Below are 17,204 nucleotides of genomic sequence, written 5' to 3' on the forward strand. Positions count from 1 at the left end.
ACATAACGTGGCAGGATTGAACGACAACTCGGTCGCCATGCCCAGGAAGCCCTGATTTAAGCTCAGTTTAAAAAAAGGCCATTTAGTAAGTACGCGACAATCCAAGAACTTCCAGCCAATTCTAACTCGACAGTTTCCGTTTTTATTTCTCTTTTTGCGTGCCGAATATTAGAGGGTTGTTACCGGCAGACAGTTCAACTCCCCTGTCGTTCCCCCAGGATCCCCCACGCCACGTTCGTGCTGTATATTGCTTCGATTTGGACAGTGAAAAGAAGTTTTTATCGAGCCGTTATCCACACCACTATTCGTTCGCTATACTGGCCTGTTATAGTCATAATAGATTTATGATAGGAGAGTATACGACAATAGTGTGTGAATAATAGTGAAGAATATAACGGAATATTGCTATAAAAATAAGCTGTTATAAAAATATAGCTTTGATTTAGTTCCGTATGTATTCCCTTAAAAACGCAATAAAAATGAATTAGAAAATATATATATGATATAAACACAAACATATTTGATAGGCAAGGAAGCAGTTTTCAAAGATATGTTATAAATTTACAATTAAGGCGTTTGATTTTATATTTTTTAACAGCACAGTAATTATATATTTGTCCGCTTGGTTGGTGCAGAATTAAAGGCGACAGGACGGTCCTCCTGCTGTTGCGATAGTGGCGGGTTCGAATCCTGCTGGGGCATGGTCGTAAATTTATGTTCGTGATTGTTTAACATTTGTAATTGTCCTTGGGCAAGAGTGTAAAATCCGACAAGGAAAATGGTCCCAGTCGCGCCAGTAACCAAGCTGGGAAAGACCGGATGTCTTCAGGGATGATCTCTAAAGTTGGCCACTCGCCAATCGGTAGGCTTAGTGCCAAAGATTGTGGTTCGGAGCCCACGTTTAACTGTAATATAGGTCCAGTCCAGATAAGCCCTATAAATAAATTATATAATTGTGATGCTTTCTTTCTTGATTCTTTAGAAATTGATTAAATAATTTTCTTGATACTATAAAATATTGGACATATTTATTACAGTACACATATTGTGTTGCTGAGTAAATTTTTTTTTGTTTAGTTGATAATTGGGCCTTGCTGTAATATTCACAAAATGTGTTGCAATCTGGTTATGAGGCTTAAACGCAAACTACCATACGAACTGATTAATAGACACGTTTAATAATCTAACAATCTCTAGAATAAGTTAGGGTAGACTTTAGAATAAGAATTAGATTATAAGTTATACGATCTTCTACATGTCAGGAGAGATTATACTTATTGCCCACGAGCAGATTGTTGAAGTTTTAAGAGATTATTAAAAAAAAATTGGATAAGACATGATTGTTTGTCTGATCTTTTTTATGTAAAAAGACTTAGACTTTTTATTCCTGAATAACTGATTAGAACTGTAGAACCAAACCAAACCAACATCATCATGTTGCCAGAAAAAATAGGAAAAAGTTGAAAAAGTTATGGAAATATTTTATTTAATGATTTTTTAAATTTAGAATAATTAATTTTTACACCTACCACCTAGTACCCTACTGCACAAGTAACAAATATATATATATATATATATATATATATATATATATATATATATATCGTACCGATTTTTTTCAATAAGTGCTTTTTAAATGATTAAAATACATACAGACGCATAATATTTAATATTTAAAATTAAAATGGCTACAGCTCTTAACAGATCTCACTATCACTAGATTAAAAAAAAATCAAACCTTTCCACAATTATAATTCATGATGACAACTAATTTTATTGATTTTTTTTGTTTCAGGAGATCCCGATATTCTTTAAAGCTTTTCAACAAGTTCGAACTAAGGTATGTTTAACAATTCGTTTAATTAATATTATAATAATATTTGATAATAAACAACTAATATATATACGAATCTATTTTATTATTATACAACGGATATATAACAGTATATTCTTTAAATGTCATGTATACCCTAAACTATGATAAATGCCGTAAAACAAAACTACGGGATACATTTTATTGGCATAAAAATACGGTTGAATTAATTATTTTCCCCTAATGTCGTCAACTAAGTAATATATATTTATTACACGTTTTCGTCGTTATTGTTAAATGGAAATATATCGACTCCAACATAGTGTTTTGTATGACGATCTCGCATATTAGTATGAATATTTCATTCTGGATACGAACAACTAAATTATCGTTGATCTCTTTTATAACCCTTATGTTCTAGAACCCTGTTGTCTGCTAAAGGCAATAAAAATGTTAGTGCTTGAGTAAAACAGTAAAAGGTCGTAAATAGTGGTCAGCTTTACGACAATTTTATACACATATGTATTTTTCTTCACTTGAAAAATAAAATATTAAGCGTAATCAAAAGAAATAACTTTTTTAAAGTAAATAAAAAAACCTGCTATTAGTTTTATAATATACACTCATACGCTTAAAATCAACTAATAAAAATACACTCAAACAAGGGTATATAACAGGTCAAATGAAAAGTCCCCGGCCTGACACATAGATAGCGCTACCAGAATTAAATCCATATGTTTTTGTCAGTTCATTAGTTTATGAATTATAGCATTTTGAGTGAAGCAACTTTTGTTACTGTGAAAAAAATTGATAAAAAGGAATTTCGCGTGTTGACAAAATATTTCTTTTTGAAGAGAAAAAATAGAGTTGAAGCAAAAACTTGGCTTGATGCCGAGTTTCCGGACACTGCCTCAGGAAAATCAACCATCAAGGATTGGTATGCTAAGTTTAGACGTGGTGAAATGAGCACCGAAGACGGTAAACGCAATGAACGCCCAAAAGAGGTTGCTACCGACGAAAACGTCAAAGTTTTCTCAAGCGGATTCATTGTACAATATACTTTTCGAATTTCCATTTGTAAACCCAATTTAGTGTGCCAGAATTGGTTGTTTTTCATCAACAACTACATTGAGGCGTTGTAAGTTTTAACTTCGCAAACAATTTGGATATGATTAGTAGCAGTGATGGAAGATCATAATAATTTTCGCAATTTTCCACTACATAGGCACATATTGCAATCGGAGTTGTCAACCAGGTGAGGTTGGCAAGTATTTGCTAAGTACTCATCAAACAATCAACATTTCAACAAATCAAACAATTCCACCTTCACTAGTCAAATTGTCAATATTATCAAAATAATAATATTTAATTTAATAACCACCCCTTCAAAATATTGTTCTTAATTATGTGATGAAAGCATTTATGTTGTTTATAAATTTAATCTGACGTAATTGTTCAGGACAAATAATTAATAAACATAGCCGGGAACCAACAAAACAAACCAAACAATAAGTCGAAAATTATCATGTCCCCATAACAGAGCACAAACACTCTACTTAATACATAATTCATAAAGTTAATGACATAAAACCACGAATAAAACAACACTGTCCTCAAGTGGGGCAAAAAATAAAGCAGGAACCCTGGCAATTTTAAAATGTTAAAATTCAAGACGGTCATGAGGTCGTAAAGTTTGCCATCCATCATTTCGCCTCGAGCTAAGTAGAAGTCCTGCCAAGACCATTAGAATTTTTATTTTTATTTCTCTGTATTTTGTCATGCCTCATTGCTTCAACTTTCGATAGTTGAGATACATAGGAATATGCTTATATAAATAATCAGGCAATTTAAAAACATTATTTGGCTACAGGTTTCCTCCCGAGACAGAGAAAAGAGTTTTACCTACCGAGTACATAAAGAAGAGTTTAAAAAAACCTTTTGAAAATAAATATGCAGGGGATGATCACATTCTATACAGACCATTTGTAAAAATATCCAGATAAAATAGCTTACTTGTGGATTATTCCCTTAATAATCATTTCTAACATTCTTATTATTTAAAAATTTCCTACCCCAAAGCTAATTTTTCTTGGAAAAAAGTTCTAGAAAGATTTAATACCAGTTTCCATTTTCATATGTGTAATAAATAAATAGTATATGATAACAGGTCAATTGAAAAGTCTTCAGGCTGACACATAGATGGCGCTACTAGAATTAAATCCATATGTTTTTTCGTTAGCCTTAACCCTCAAAAGATGCTTGTATAAATTTGACAGCTGTCTATAGCTTTTGACTATAAAGTTTGTATCTTTTGTCAGTTTATTGAATTTGAGGATCATCATTGCAACTTTTAACTTGAAAATCTTTTAAATTATCTTAAGGGATTACAATCCTGAATTCCTTCCTGGCCCTACGCTTTAACGAACTGTTTCATCGTACTTTGTGGTGATTTGTAGTGTTGGAAGTAATATTTTTTGTCTACTTAACGATTACTCATTAATTACATTAGAGTTACTAACAATTAGCGATTCTGTCAGAACCCACATCTTATGTTCGGTGAATTTACACAGCTCTACTATCATGTACATAAATAAAGCAAGGCCGTTTTATCTTCCACATTGCTGACGAAGTGAAAACCATTTTTCAGTCATCAATAATCGCCAATTTATCTGCAGAACCAACTTAATATTTTAATAATTTTCTTTAGGAATTGCTGAATAGGCAATTGGTATTAATAAAATACAGTAAACCCTAATATCTAAAACCCGTAACTACGCGATATTATTGCAATAGACAAGTTCTAAATATATGTTCAAAAATATATTAGAATCAAAATTCAGCGAATCTCAAATTAGCAACTTATCTAAAAGCAGGTTATGTGACCTCCAACCTTCTCAAATCATTGATTTTTCTGTCAGTTACACGCAGTGAGAAGCAAGGTGGTGGGTTACGTGATGTACATATGCGCAAATTCAATGCGTAGAAAGTGAATTTCAACCAGATAACAAACTTAATAATAAGTGGATCTGTTTGTGAAAAATATGCGTCAAGATCCCAAAAGACTGAGGTAATTTAGTACTATAATAAATATATTCGAAAACTATGAACCTAAATTTGGAAATATATAAGTATATTTTGTTGCGTTTACTATTAATTCATGTTCCTATTCGTTGATATCTAGTATTCAATCTCTTGTTGCTATTAATGGCTTCAGAATTTCTATATCCCATGAAGCAAAAAATTTCCAATATAAACGGGTAATATTAGAAAATGTCATGTTCTCTCTCTTTCTCTCTCTCTACTCTCTAACTCTGACCCTCCCTCCCTCTCCCCCTCTCACGCACTAGGAATAGCAGAAATTCTAATATATTGCAATGTTTTGTTATTTAAATGTATTTTACTAAAACATGTTTGTTTTAGTTTCAAAACCTGGTATCAAAGGACAATTTAAACTATGTCTGAGATTTATAATTTTCAACTTCTTGAAAACCTATAGAAACATAAAAATTTTTGATACGTGTTGTATTCAACGTATACATTAATACCGACTAATAAAAGCATAAAATCAACAACTACGACTAATCCATTGTTTTTTCGACGTAAAATTACAGATGCGGTCGGGAAATCCGCTGCTCTGTAATCCGAAAGTGGCCCCGGCTCTGGAACAAAAGGTCGATTGTGTCGTATCCTTTTGTCGAGTCGTAAACGCGACGAATGGCTAAATGGATGCCGTTGTTGTTGCTTTCCTAACCTCGCTTATTAAATTCGAATTAGCGCGACTGGTTTAGAAATATCGCACCGACACCGAGAGCCAGATCTTATCCTTATAATTAAGACAATAAAACGAAAAGGACTTATTAAAATATATAATTGGTATCTTGTATGGTACTGTTGACTATTAAAAGCCATAAAATAGAAATTTATTTTAAGTGGTAGATTATTGCAAAATAAAATTTACGATTCATTCAATATAGAAACATTGTGTTATTTTTGTTCTCTCTTTTTCTATATAGAATTGTATTCTCATTTTTAAAATAACATATTTATTTAGTAAAGATCTCAACTTTTGTTCCTGAAGAATATTTGTTTACGTTAGACAAAAAGCAGAGTAGGTCAGACTGGCTATTCGGAAGATAGTCCCAATTTGAGCTAAGACCTAAAAATATTAATCTTTCAACTAATTATAAAGCCAATTTTGGACTTATGGGGTGCAGATATGGGGTTGCACTAATGCATCAAACCTACTAGTAATCCAACGTTACCAAAACAAAGTGCTTCCACTCAATGCTTATCGCTAATATACTTACCCACCAATGCAACACTGCACGATGACCTCTTAAAGATTTTTTTATACTTCAAAGATGGAAATTTTGACGTAAAAGACGGAGAACAAATGAAAGTGTAAGTGGCTGTATACAAAAAGAGCTTGCAAAATCATCGGAGGTTTATAAAACAAACTTTTGGAGATACTATTTGAATGATCCAAAAGAACAAAAATTGTATGCTACCTGAATTTCTTCGTTTTGAGAATTTCACATTACTAGTGAAGAAAAGTGGATATACTACGATAAACTAAACTTAAATGTTAATATGTCAAGATAGATAAACCAGCAAAATAGGAATACAGATAGGGAATATTCACGCTGAGTAGCTGGTAATGCTGGGTACTTGGTGAGATAATAAATATGTTAAATTACGACAAAATATCATTAAATTCAAACAATTATTGATCAAAAAACGAGACACCATTTCTTCATCATGGCTCGGCCTCATGTATCGCAATCAATTTTTTTTTTAATTTAGACCTCCTGCCCATCTCCTTTCGACTACCATCTGTTAATTATTAAGTAATAACAGAATATGGTTTACTTCATTAAAGAATGAAAACAAAATTGAAAGGTTTTTAATATAAATATTTTAAGATTCTTCTTTGGAATTTATGTGGTGCCTTGCAACTTATAACTACTTGTAATGATACTTGTAACTTATTCAGTTGGTGCCCATGTTCTTTATTTCTGTATATTTTAAACATAATATTACTTAAAACAAACTTGCTGACGCAGTCTTCGGAAAAATAATTATATTATTATTATACGGAAATATATTATTGAAAGTAAATATAATTTGACATTAGAATCTTTATTAAACACATATATTATAACCAAACATTCATTACTTACACCAAATATTAGAATAATACAATTCAAAGAAAAAATTCGTGTTCCATGGTTAGTTTTCCACAAGAAACACACCTTTTGACGCAGCAATAATAATTAGTGTAATTCATAAATATTGCTCTAATTACTTCCCAGGTATATTAAATAATCCCTAACATCATTTCTAAATTCAGCCCTAAAAAGTTAATAATGACCTAAAATATGTCACGAACACGAAAATATTACGCTGTTAAAATTTATTTGAAGAAAACATTTTGAAAATAGTTTGTCTTTTACATTTAATTCATCTGAGATCAACACACATTGTATTGAAACACTTTTGGCATATCTCTTCACTCAGTCGAATTCACTCCAAAATATATATTATAGATGCAACAATAGCTTGGATAAAAATGTATTAATACTATTTGAGATTATAAAATAGTATAAATGTTACATTTTATTCAGTTGAATAATAATTTATGAAACCAGTTCAAAGTTACAGAATGTCCAAAGACTTAATTAAATGTGAATTATTACTAAAGAGAATATTAAACCTAAGAGTCTTATAATTATTTGATCTAATATGACACTACAGGGAAATTTGAGCATAATCATTTTATTCACTTTTATTTTTAATCACCAACTATGGTGTATCTGGATTGTGCCTACTGGCCAGTGACCAACCGACGAAATCTTGGAAAATACCATAAATCTATTTGATTTCGAGATCATCATATAGTCCTTCGACGGTTACGTAGGGATCACCATTGGTAATTAATCACAGAACTTTGTTTTCGCCATCGTTGGGTTACTTGTCGGTTTGATATTTCCATGCAATCAATTTCTTGGATTTTAAATTATGTTTATTTTTAGTCTGATATGCTTTGCTTTTTGTCTAACTTGATTGTTGTTGATATGAAATTAAAAATGTTTTTCAGTCTGCATTATGATGAATTTTTCCCATTTCATTCTTTCGTACTGTTCTTGTGCCAACATTACAAACAAATTTACATTATCCCGAAATATAAAAGACAACAATACTTCAATAAAACATTATACCACGTCTTATTCGAACTATTTAATGTATCGATTGTAGATTCGTAAGACCTACTATTAAGAACCGACCGTAATTTAAATCAGGAACAACCCTCAGACACCCAATAATCTCGTCGGGCTCCATTTAATTTACCACGACCATTAGCAGCCAATAATATGAGGAATCGCCATAAATCCGGTCCCGTATACTAATTCGTGCATCGGAATGCAGCTCCCGCGCCCGTATCCCACCATTATGGATTCAGGCGTAGTTCCGAAGGTTCGTTTTATCGACACCGTTCACTCTCGCTCTGGAACTTCTATCGCCGAATGTCTCCCCGAAGGCGAACAATGGGAAATCGTCTAAGGTATTCATCGTTGGACGCTTTATAAAGGCGAATGAAGCCGAAGACGTCTCGAAATTGAATCGAATTTAAGAGATGCTTGATTGGACGATAAAAGAAGCATAAAGTAAAAGTTAGGGAGAATATTTTAAGAGGTAATAGTTTTACTTTTTTCTATATTTTATCAACTAGGGGTTTATTTGGACTGGATCTACAGTTTCAGCATTAAGCCTACCAACTGGCGAGTGACCCACTTAGAAATCATTCCAGAAGACATTCAGTCTTATCCTGCCTGGTTACTGGCGTGACTGGGATCGTTTACCTTATAGAATTTTGCACTCTTGTCTAGACAGTCACACTACTAACTACTAAACTAAAGACTACACACTAAACAATCACAAACATAAATTTACGACCATGCCCAACAGGATTCGAACCCACTATCACAACCGTAGGTGGACTGTCCTGTTGCCTTTACTCATAATCACTCATAATCATAGACAACTCTACTTTTTCGATAACATTTTCTTATTCTATTAGTCGTGTCTATTTATACTGAGTATATTTATAAACAGTTTTCATCAAAATTTCAGAAACTGAACTTTAATTAATTAGTAATTTAATATTATGTATGGTATTTGATTCGAAATAGTCATGTTATCCTAGAATGTTATCTAATGATAATTTAGATTTACGCCTATCAGCCAATATATTTGGTTTAATTGAATCCCAAGCTGTTTGGGGTTTGTCACCATATGTTTTTTCTATGTCAAACGTTGATCAAAATAAATGCATTCCCAGATATTTAACGTTGTCTGTTTGCGTTCATGATTATTCAGTCTTACTAAGGGACAAGTTCTTCTACAAAGGGTGAATGTCACATGGGTAGATTTTGTCTCGTTTGCTTTGATGCGCCACGTTTTCAACCACAATTCGACTTTGTTAAGATAGAGAACAAGAAGTTGGGGATTTCTTGTGGCTGATATTGGATTCTCGTGCGATGATAAAACCACTGTAATGTTAGCATATGTTGCAACAGTAGTGTTTCTTGAGGCCGGTACATGAGCTGTATACAATAGATATAGAATGAGCCAAGAACACTGTCCCGCAGAACACTTGAATATATTCGGAGTAGGTCACTATATTCACCAGCCTGTTTGACAATAAAATGTCCGTCTGTGAGGTATGATTTCAGAAGTTGAAATGTAACATGCAGTCCAGTGTTCCATACCTTGTCGAAGGCCTGAGATATATCGATAATTGCAGCGCAGCAATATTTTTTATCGTTTAAGATTTTGTTAATTTGGTTAACTAATATATGTATTTGTTCTGTTGTTCCGTATTTATTACGGAAGCCAAATTGGAAGTCTAGCATAATATTTCTCTCCTTTACGATTCCTGAGTCCCCTGATGTATTGTTTTTCAAAAATTTTATAGATTACAGGTAACAGGTTTACACTACGCTAAGAGTAAATGTCTTCTGATTTTTTCACCGGTTTAAAATTCATAATGATTTGAGCCACTTTCCAAGTGCTAGGAAAGTAATTAAGGGTTAGCATGGCATTAAATATGAATGTTATTAATTTGATACACTTGACTGAGAGCTCTTTTAAGATTCTTCCAGTAAATAGGTAAAAACAGCAGCTTTTTTAAGATTGAATTCTTTGAGTATTGTTTTTTTACCTCCTTAGCAGTAAATGTGTCATGCGGCAGGTCCATTTGAAACGGAGTGTTAAGAATGTCAATTATGTTATTTTCTTCTGTTGCGGGTAGTTCAGACGGGTACGGATTAAATACTGTTTTTAGTTGTGTAGAGAAGACTTCCGCTTTACCTTTATCATTCCTAGCCTAGGTATTATGGTCAGTTTTAACAACTGAATTATGTTGTTGAGACTTTTTAATCTTTTTTTGTTACTTTCAAGAGAGTATATTCCATTGCATTAAGTTTTCTAAATAGTTTTGAATTCCTGGATTTTGTTCGTTATTGATCAGCCCTTTCAGCTCTTTTCTGGCCTTGAAGCCGCAACTTAAAATAATTTCATTACTAATAAATTAGCCAGAACAATATTTGCTAATAGATTAATAAAAATATTCAAATATTTAATAAGTTTGACTACATTATTTTGACTTAGTAATACTCCCACATGATTTCAATATTGATTAAACGTGTTACATAAACATTTTCAGTGAGTTTATATTGTTCAAGATTTAATACCGGGTGATGCCAAAGTACACCGTAATATAACAAAGTCCAAACATAATAGCCAAACTTTAATTGCTATTAGAACTTGCTGATTTCCGTTCGACACTCCACAAACATTCTAGAGTGTAACAGTTTATAGCCGATAACACGTAGTTTAAACCACGATGGAGATACGGTATAAAAGTAGTAAGAAGTTATTTACAATTAAAAACCTTTTCCTAGTACAATAATTTATTCTTTATAGTTTTCATGACGATCTTAAATAAGTATCGTTATTAAAAACTGATAAAATTCAAATTATTTATTAAATAATTACTAAAATATATGTTTCCATGTTATGTTATTTTAACTTATTTAACAGGTCAATTGAAAAGTCCCCGGCCTACCATAGTAAAACACATTTTTTGCCAAAATTAGTTTTTTTATTCAACATAATTCCTTTCAAAGGTGATACACTGATTACAGCAATCCTCCAACTTTTCGATACCGCTTTTGTAGTACGATTTGTGTTTTTTTTTCAAAATAGGCCTCAGTTTCGGCGATCACCCTTTCATTCGACGAGAATTTTTTCCCAGCGAGCATTCTTTTGAGGTCTGAGAACACGAGGTAGTCACTGGGGGCCAGATCTGGATAATACGGTGGTTGAGGAAGTAATTCGAAGCCCAATTCATGGATTTTTGACACGGTGCATTGTCTTGGTGGAGCAGAATTTTCTTTTTCTTCAAATGCGGCCGTTTTTCGGCGATTTCGTCCTTCAAACATTCCAATAATGCTATGCAATAGTCGCTCTTGACGGTCCTTCCTTTTTCAAGGTAGTTAATGAAAGTTATTCCATGCCCATCCCAAAATACAGACGCCATAACCTTGCCAGCCGACTGTTGCGTTTTCCCACGCTTTGGAGCGCGTTCACCGTGTGCAGTCCACTCGGATGATTGTCGATTTTACTTCGAAGTGAAATCATGGAGCCATATTTCATCCATTTTCACATATCGATGCAAAAACTCGGGTTTATTACGTTTGATCATCTTCAAACACTGCTCCGAACCATCAACTCGTCGTTGTTTTTGGTCAAAAGTGAGCTCGCGAGGCACCCACTTTGCACAGAGCTTTCTCATATATTCGTGAATGATATGTTCAGTTGATATCTTTAGAGTGTCTGCTATTTCATTCAATTTTAATTTACGGTCATTCAAAATCAACTTGTGGATTTTTTTAATGTTTCTGTTGGTTACAACCTCTTTTGGGTATCCACTGCGTTCACCGTCTTCGGTGCTCATGTCACCACGTCTAAACTTAGCATACCAATCCATGGTGGTTGATTTTCCCAGGGCAGTGTCCGGAAATTCGTTATCAAGTCAAGCTTTTGTTTCAACTGTATTTTTCCCTTCAAAAAGCAATATTTTATCAACACGCGAAATTCCTTTTGAAAATGGATAATTTTGTTTCACAATCACAAAAGTTGCTTCACTCAAAATGCTATAAGTCACAAACTAATGATCCGAAAGCTGTCAAATTTATACACGCATCTTTTGAGTGTTAGGCCTAACTAAAAGACGTATGGATTTAATTCTAGTAGCGCCATCTGTCAGGCCGGGGACTTTTCAATTGACTTGTTATGCTGTTAACAATATTAATGTTGGGTTCACATGTAAATTAAAAATACTAATTAAGCAAGGGCATATATAATATACATTTTATAGTGTTTGTATATTCCATATTTAGTAAATAAACTTTCTTCAAATTGTTTTCAACATTATCATATTTAAATAATTAATTACTATTAAGATGTTCCTTCTGGCGAAGTATTTCATCAGGATTCAGTCAGAGATGTTGCTATATAGAATGAGAGTATTCAAATAACAATAAAATTGGTACAATTGTGCTTCATTCGATGTAACATAAGACCGAACCCATGGGACGTGCCTTAAATGAAACTTAAATTCCAAACCGACTTATTCCTCTTGTCGTCTAATGATGTAACGTTTAATTTCGATCCCTTAGATCTTCTTCCGCATCAAACCGAATCTAAAAGACGACGTAAGAACGAATACGTTATAGGATTTCCTATTGTTGGTCGTCTTTTCTTTCGTTAGTTTATCGAGGATCATAAAGTAGCGCGCCAAATTTCGCTCGAATCGATATTCGTAATGCAGCATCATTCATTCAAATTCAAGAGGCAAAGTAGAGTTTTATTAATCCATTTGAAAGTTTTATTTCGTAAGAGTGGGTACTTTTTATTATGGTAATTTCAACAGTACTGAGCATCTTTACTTCGAGTCAATTACACAGGTCTGCAACAAAAAAAGCTGGTTAAGTATTTCCTGTATTTTTATATGCTGTAATAATTGATTTCTATGCATTTTGGTACGCTGAGTATGAAAATGAGGTAGTTTCATAAATATATCAGAAAGAAGCCTTAAAGAAATTCCACTTCACAATGCTTATATTACTATAGATCATTCCCTACATTTCAAAAAAACCTACAAGAGCGTGGAATTGATTCTTTGCAAATTCTTCGGATAATTTGAAAAATGCTAGTGAAAGAAAGTGAACGATTTCTCTAGGATATGTTTTGAGGACATGACACAAAAGATGTTTTAATGATATCAGACTACTGTTGGATGCTTCACAGAGATCTTACAGATTCTTTCCCACCGATGTAAATGTACAAAGTAATATTTTGTGATATGTAATAACTCGTTTATTAGATGTAGGTTACATCGCAAAGAAACATGTCGTCCTATCTCAAAAAGGAAGTCGATTTTGGATTCAGTACACCTAAAATCATAAATATTATGTGACAAAATCTAAACAGCTCCTTATTCTGTTCTAGATTATTTTCTGTAGGCCTGTACAACTATATTTCAGAACGGTTAACATTCTGGCCCATTCATGATATGTTGATCATCAGATATCAATTTGTTTTTAATGTCAAGAATACTATAAAACATATATCTTTTGTTTATTTATTTTTATGGGATGTGTACAAAATACCATACTTGCCAGATATTGTCACTAGACATTTTTATTTACTCGCAGACCTCAAAATTTAATTCAACGAAAAGAGATTTCACAGGCAATTTAACAAATGCAAGCAAATTATAATGTTAGCCATTGTATAACAATGTAAATGTATCCCTAATAATTAATTTTTTATTCCATGTTTATTATTTTATTATTTTTATATCATTAGTACAATCGTCGTCACATTTAAAAATATCTTAATAAAGAAATGGGTTTCGTAACACGACAAATTATGCTTGAACTATCAATGTCTTCATAAACTACATAAAAATAATATTTTTGAAATTAAATATTAAATATTACTAGTTATAAGTAAAAAAATTACAATAATTAGACGGTACAATCTATCTGCATGAATTAAAGCTTTTTGAGAACACGTTATTATAAAATGCAACAATTACAATTGAAAATATTAAATGTTCTAATACGTGAAATAACAGGATTATTGCTGTTATTAAATGAAACAGCAATAAAATGTTTGCTGACAATTAGACATATTAACCGACCTAATCTGTTGTTAACTAATTATCTTGGTTAAATTTAGGAGATTGACATATGACAGTGATTGATAGGATTCGAAACTTCATTCACGTATACCTTCCGACAAGTTTAAATTCCAAAGATTAAATCTTAGTTTTATCAAAATATCGACCATAACATTCCATAACCTAAATTAAGTTCTAGTCTACAAATGAAATCATTTTTACTCTCACTAAATAGTTTGAACACTATCTTGAAACTGTAATATCTTGTATACACAAAAAAGGCAAGAAGTGTTATAAATTGTTCGACGGTTGAAATTACAGATTTAACTAGACATTTTTCATAAAGAGTTTATTTATTTCAAAAAAACGTACATATTTTTACAGTATTCATAAAGGATGCTTCAATTTAATCTGATTTTGTCGAATTCTCTTTGAAGCTAAATGACCCTGCTATATGTTATAGATGTATGTTAGAAGAGAAAATAGTATTAGTCCTTGACACATTTAAAGCATCCATTATTTACTTATTTTACTATTATCCAATCTGTTTAATTTAATATATGTTTTAAAGAAGCAACAAAATACAGTAAAATTGAGGTTATATATACATAAAGCTCTACAGCAAAACTACAATATATTCTTATTACATTTGCATAGAGCCTTTCTTTCGCACTCTACTCTATTAGGTAATTTTGTATTCGAGAAAAGCTGCACTTTCTGTAACGGAGCATTTACATAGCATTCAAGTTGGTTTTAATGAAAATTTCAGGAAAAGCATAAAAACATTCATTCTAGTTTCATCACTATTTACATTATTTGTCTTAATATAACAAATATTTAGTTTCTGCGAAAAAAATACTTTGGTTTAATTTTAATTGACTTATATATATATTTGTAACTCGATGTTAAACAAAAACGGTTTATTTGTCCTTCTGAAGCCAAATCCCTTCGGACCTTTTAAAAATACTTTCTCTTTCTCACAAAGACACACGACAAATTACACTCGTTTATAAACCGCTTTTACTTTTTCAGTTTCTTTACGTTGCAAAAAACAAACATGGACAAATGGAGTAATCTTAAAAGCAACTTAAAATTAGGAACTCTACTGGTAATACACTTATCTTTACACGTTTACACACTAAATTATATTATAATACATCATTTGGGATCGGATTAACAACATCACTAAATTTCATTTCGGAACTAATTGGACATTTATGAACTAACCACTTAAGTAGTTATTTCAGACATACTTAGTTTAATATTTTTCAAACATATTGATATATTTTAATTAGACCTAAACTTATACGATAGTTGCCTTTTAAATTTCAGGATTTAAAATAAAACACACATTTTAATTTCTTTCAAAACATCCCAATTACTGCCACTAGGTTATTCAACATGCTTCCAGTTGAAGTGATTTCCGCTATATTCAATATACTTAGTCTAACAATCCTTCAATTTATACAAATCCCATCACAGTAGTAGTTTTCACTTGATAAAGATTATTTAATTGCGAGATTTGGCACTCGGAGGAAGCTCAATCTGGCCAATAATCTGGTTTTGTTCCATTTTGTGCTCTGAATTTTTTTTATATTAACTACAATTATCTATAGTCTGTTCAAAGTTATTTTGTACATATGTCATCTAAATTTGTGACTTCAAAGCGTCGCAACGTTGCCGCATCAACTCAAGAGTTTTAGTGCAGTTTGGTAAAATGCAAAAATGTTATCAAATATAATTTATTTTAACATTATGGTACGTCTAAAAACTGAAGTTAATTATACAGCCACAATAGTTGATAGGTTAGAATTATAACCTCTTATCACTATTGTTTTCAAGGATTTTGCATACGTCTGACAACCGGACGACTTCGACAGGCTCATTCGTTTACGTATTCGAACTAATCAGGCAACATTGTGTCTCTTTTTAAGTAGAATAAAATAAGAAGGAAAATATTGTCTGATTCTGAAACGACTTTACAAAATGTGACAGGCAATACATTAAACATCTTGATGACGTATGTAGAAAAAAGATTTAATGGACTAGTAATTTTCCTTTGCATTATTTTAAGTCCAGATATAAGATCTAAACTTAATTTAAATTTGATGGATGCATAGTTTCAAAATATGGCCCAGTTTTCACACATAACTATACCTCTTCAATCAGGTAAGTCCACTTTTATCGAGCAGTGGTGGATACTTGATACTTTCTCGCAAGCCTTTTAATTTATTTGCTATTTAGTGGTACTCGTAAATCCCCGTTTCTAATGTAGCATGGAGCGTTAACAAGACCACAAAGAACTAGGTCAAGGTTTTGGGCTGTAATAAAATTTTATTGTGGAGGTCTTATGTTTAGTGTTTTTTTTTAAATTCATTAGACTTTTTTAACGCACTGATTTTTTTCTTTACACTTCGTTAAAATAAAATACTGAAAAGTGTAGCTTGTCAGTGGGGCTTCAACATGAATATGGTTTGGATTGCTCGTTAATTTTCGCGAACACAATAGAAATTGATTGTTTCAAAAATGTTTAAAAAGTTAAAAATTCAGTATTTTCAAGGAAATATTCAAATTTTCTCGCGTTTTAACTTTTTTGAAACAATCAATCCTATTCCATTCGCGAAATTCAACGAATCTCGACAATTCTAATTAACCGCGCTCCGTACTTCATAATATTTCGAGCGAGTAAAGTTATTTGGTGCTGGTGAGTTTTATTATGAAACTGTGTAAATATTCGACGATAAAATGAACGTTAAATAAACGTGTAGCGCCGAATTCTGAATCACAGATACTACGCCGAGTCGTTTTGTTGTTCGTACGGATGCGAATATTGTTCTAACGCAATTTTCTCTAACGACCCGGGCGATTTTATCAGCCCATAATACTTTTAAAACAACTGGAAACTGAAATGCAATACAAATGGGGTAGTCTCGGGATGTTCGCCGACTGTTATTTCAAGGGGGATTCTACGTCGCTATTGAAGAGCATATTTCGGTTTGGTTTCGTATGGAAATGGGCGTTAAAATAATGGGAGTGTATCTGATATTTAAGTTGTTTCGAAGACTTAAGTTGTGCTCTAAAATATAAGATGCTGGATGTATTCTTACATCATTACATATCTGAATGTTTCGTGAATTTATA

At 32.2% G+C, this 17,204-nt stretch overlaps 1 protein-coding gene across 3 annotated transcripts in view; it reads left to right on the top strand.

Annotated features, from left to right (window-relative positions):
• The window catches only part of Scp2 (Sarcoplasmic calcium-binding protein 2), a 198,846-nt gene that overhangs the window by 105,316 nt on the left and 76,326 nt on the right, over window positions 1–17,204 (top strand). The window contains exons 2-3 of one of the 3 annotated variants that reach the window (XM_076396231.1): window positions 1,796–1,840; window positions 15,096–15,171. The exons of 1 other annotated variant lie outside the window; for it this stretch is intronic. In XM_076396231.1, coding sequence (XP_076252346.1) covers window positions 15,121–15,171 — 51 coding nt within the window. In that variant the 5' untranslated portion in view covers window positions 1,796–1,840; window positions 15,096–15,120. The remainder of the gene's footprint in view (window positions 1–1,795; window positions 1,841–15,095; window positions 15,172–17,204) is intronic. One more of the 3 variants, XM_076396242.1, reaches the window with a different exon arrangement.

Source organism: Rhynchophorus ferrugineus, unplaced genomic scaffold (assembly GCF_030347505.1).
Source record: "Rhynchophorus ferrugineus isolate W39M unplaced genomic scaffold, kcgeb_rfMv2 rfM1, whole genome shotgun sequence".
Taxonomy (NCBI): domain Eukaryota; kingdom Metazoa; phylum Arthropoda; class Insecta; order Coleoptera; family Curculionidae; genus Rhynchophorus; species Rhynchophorus ferrugineus.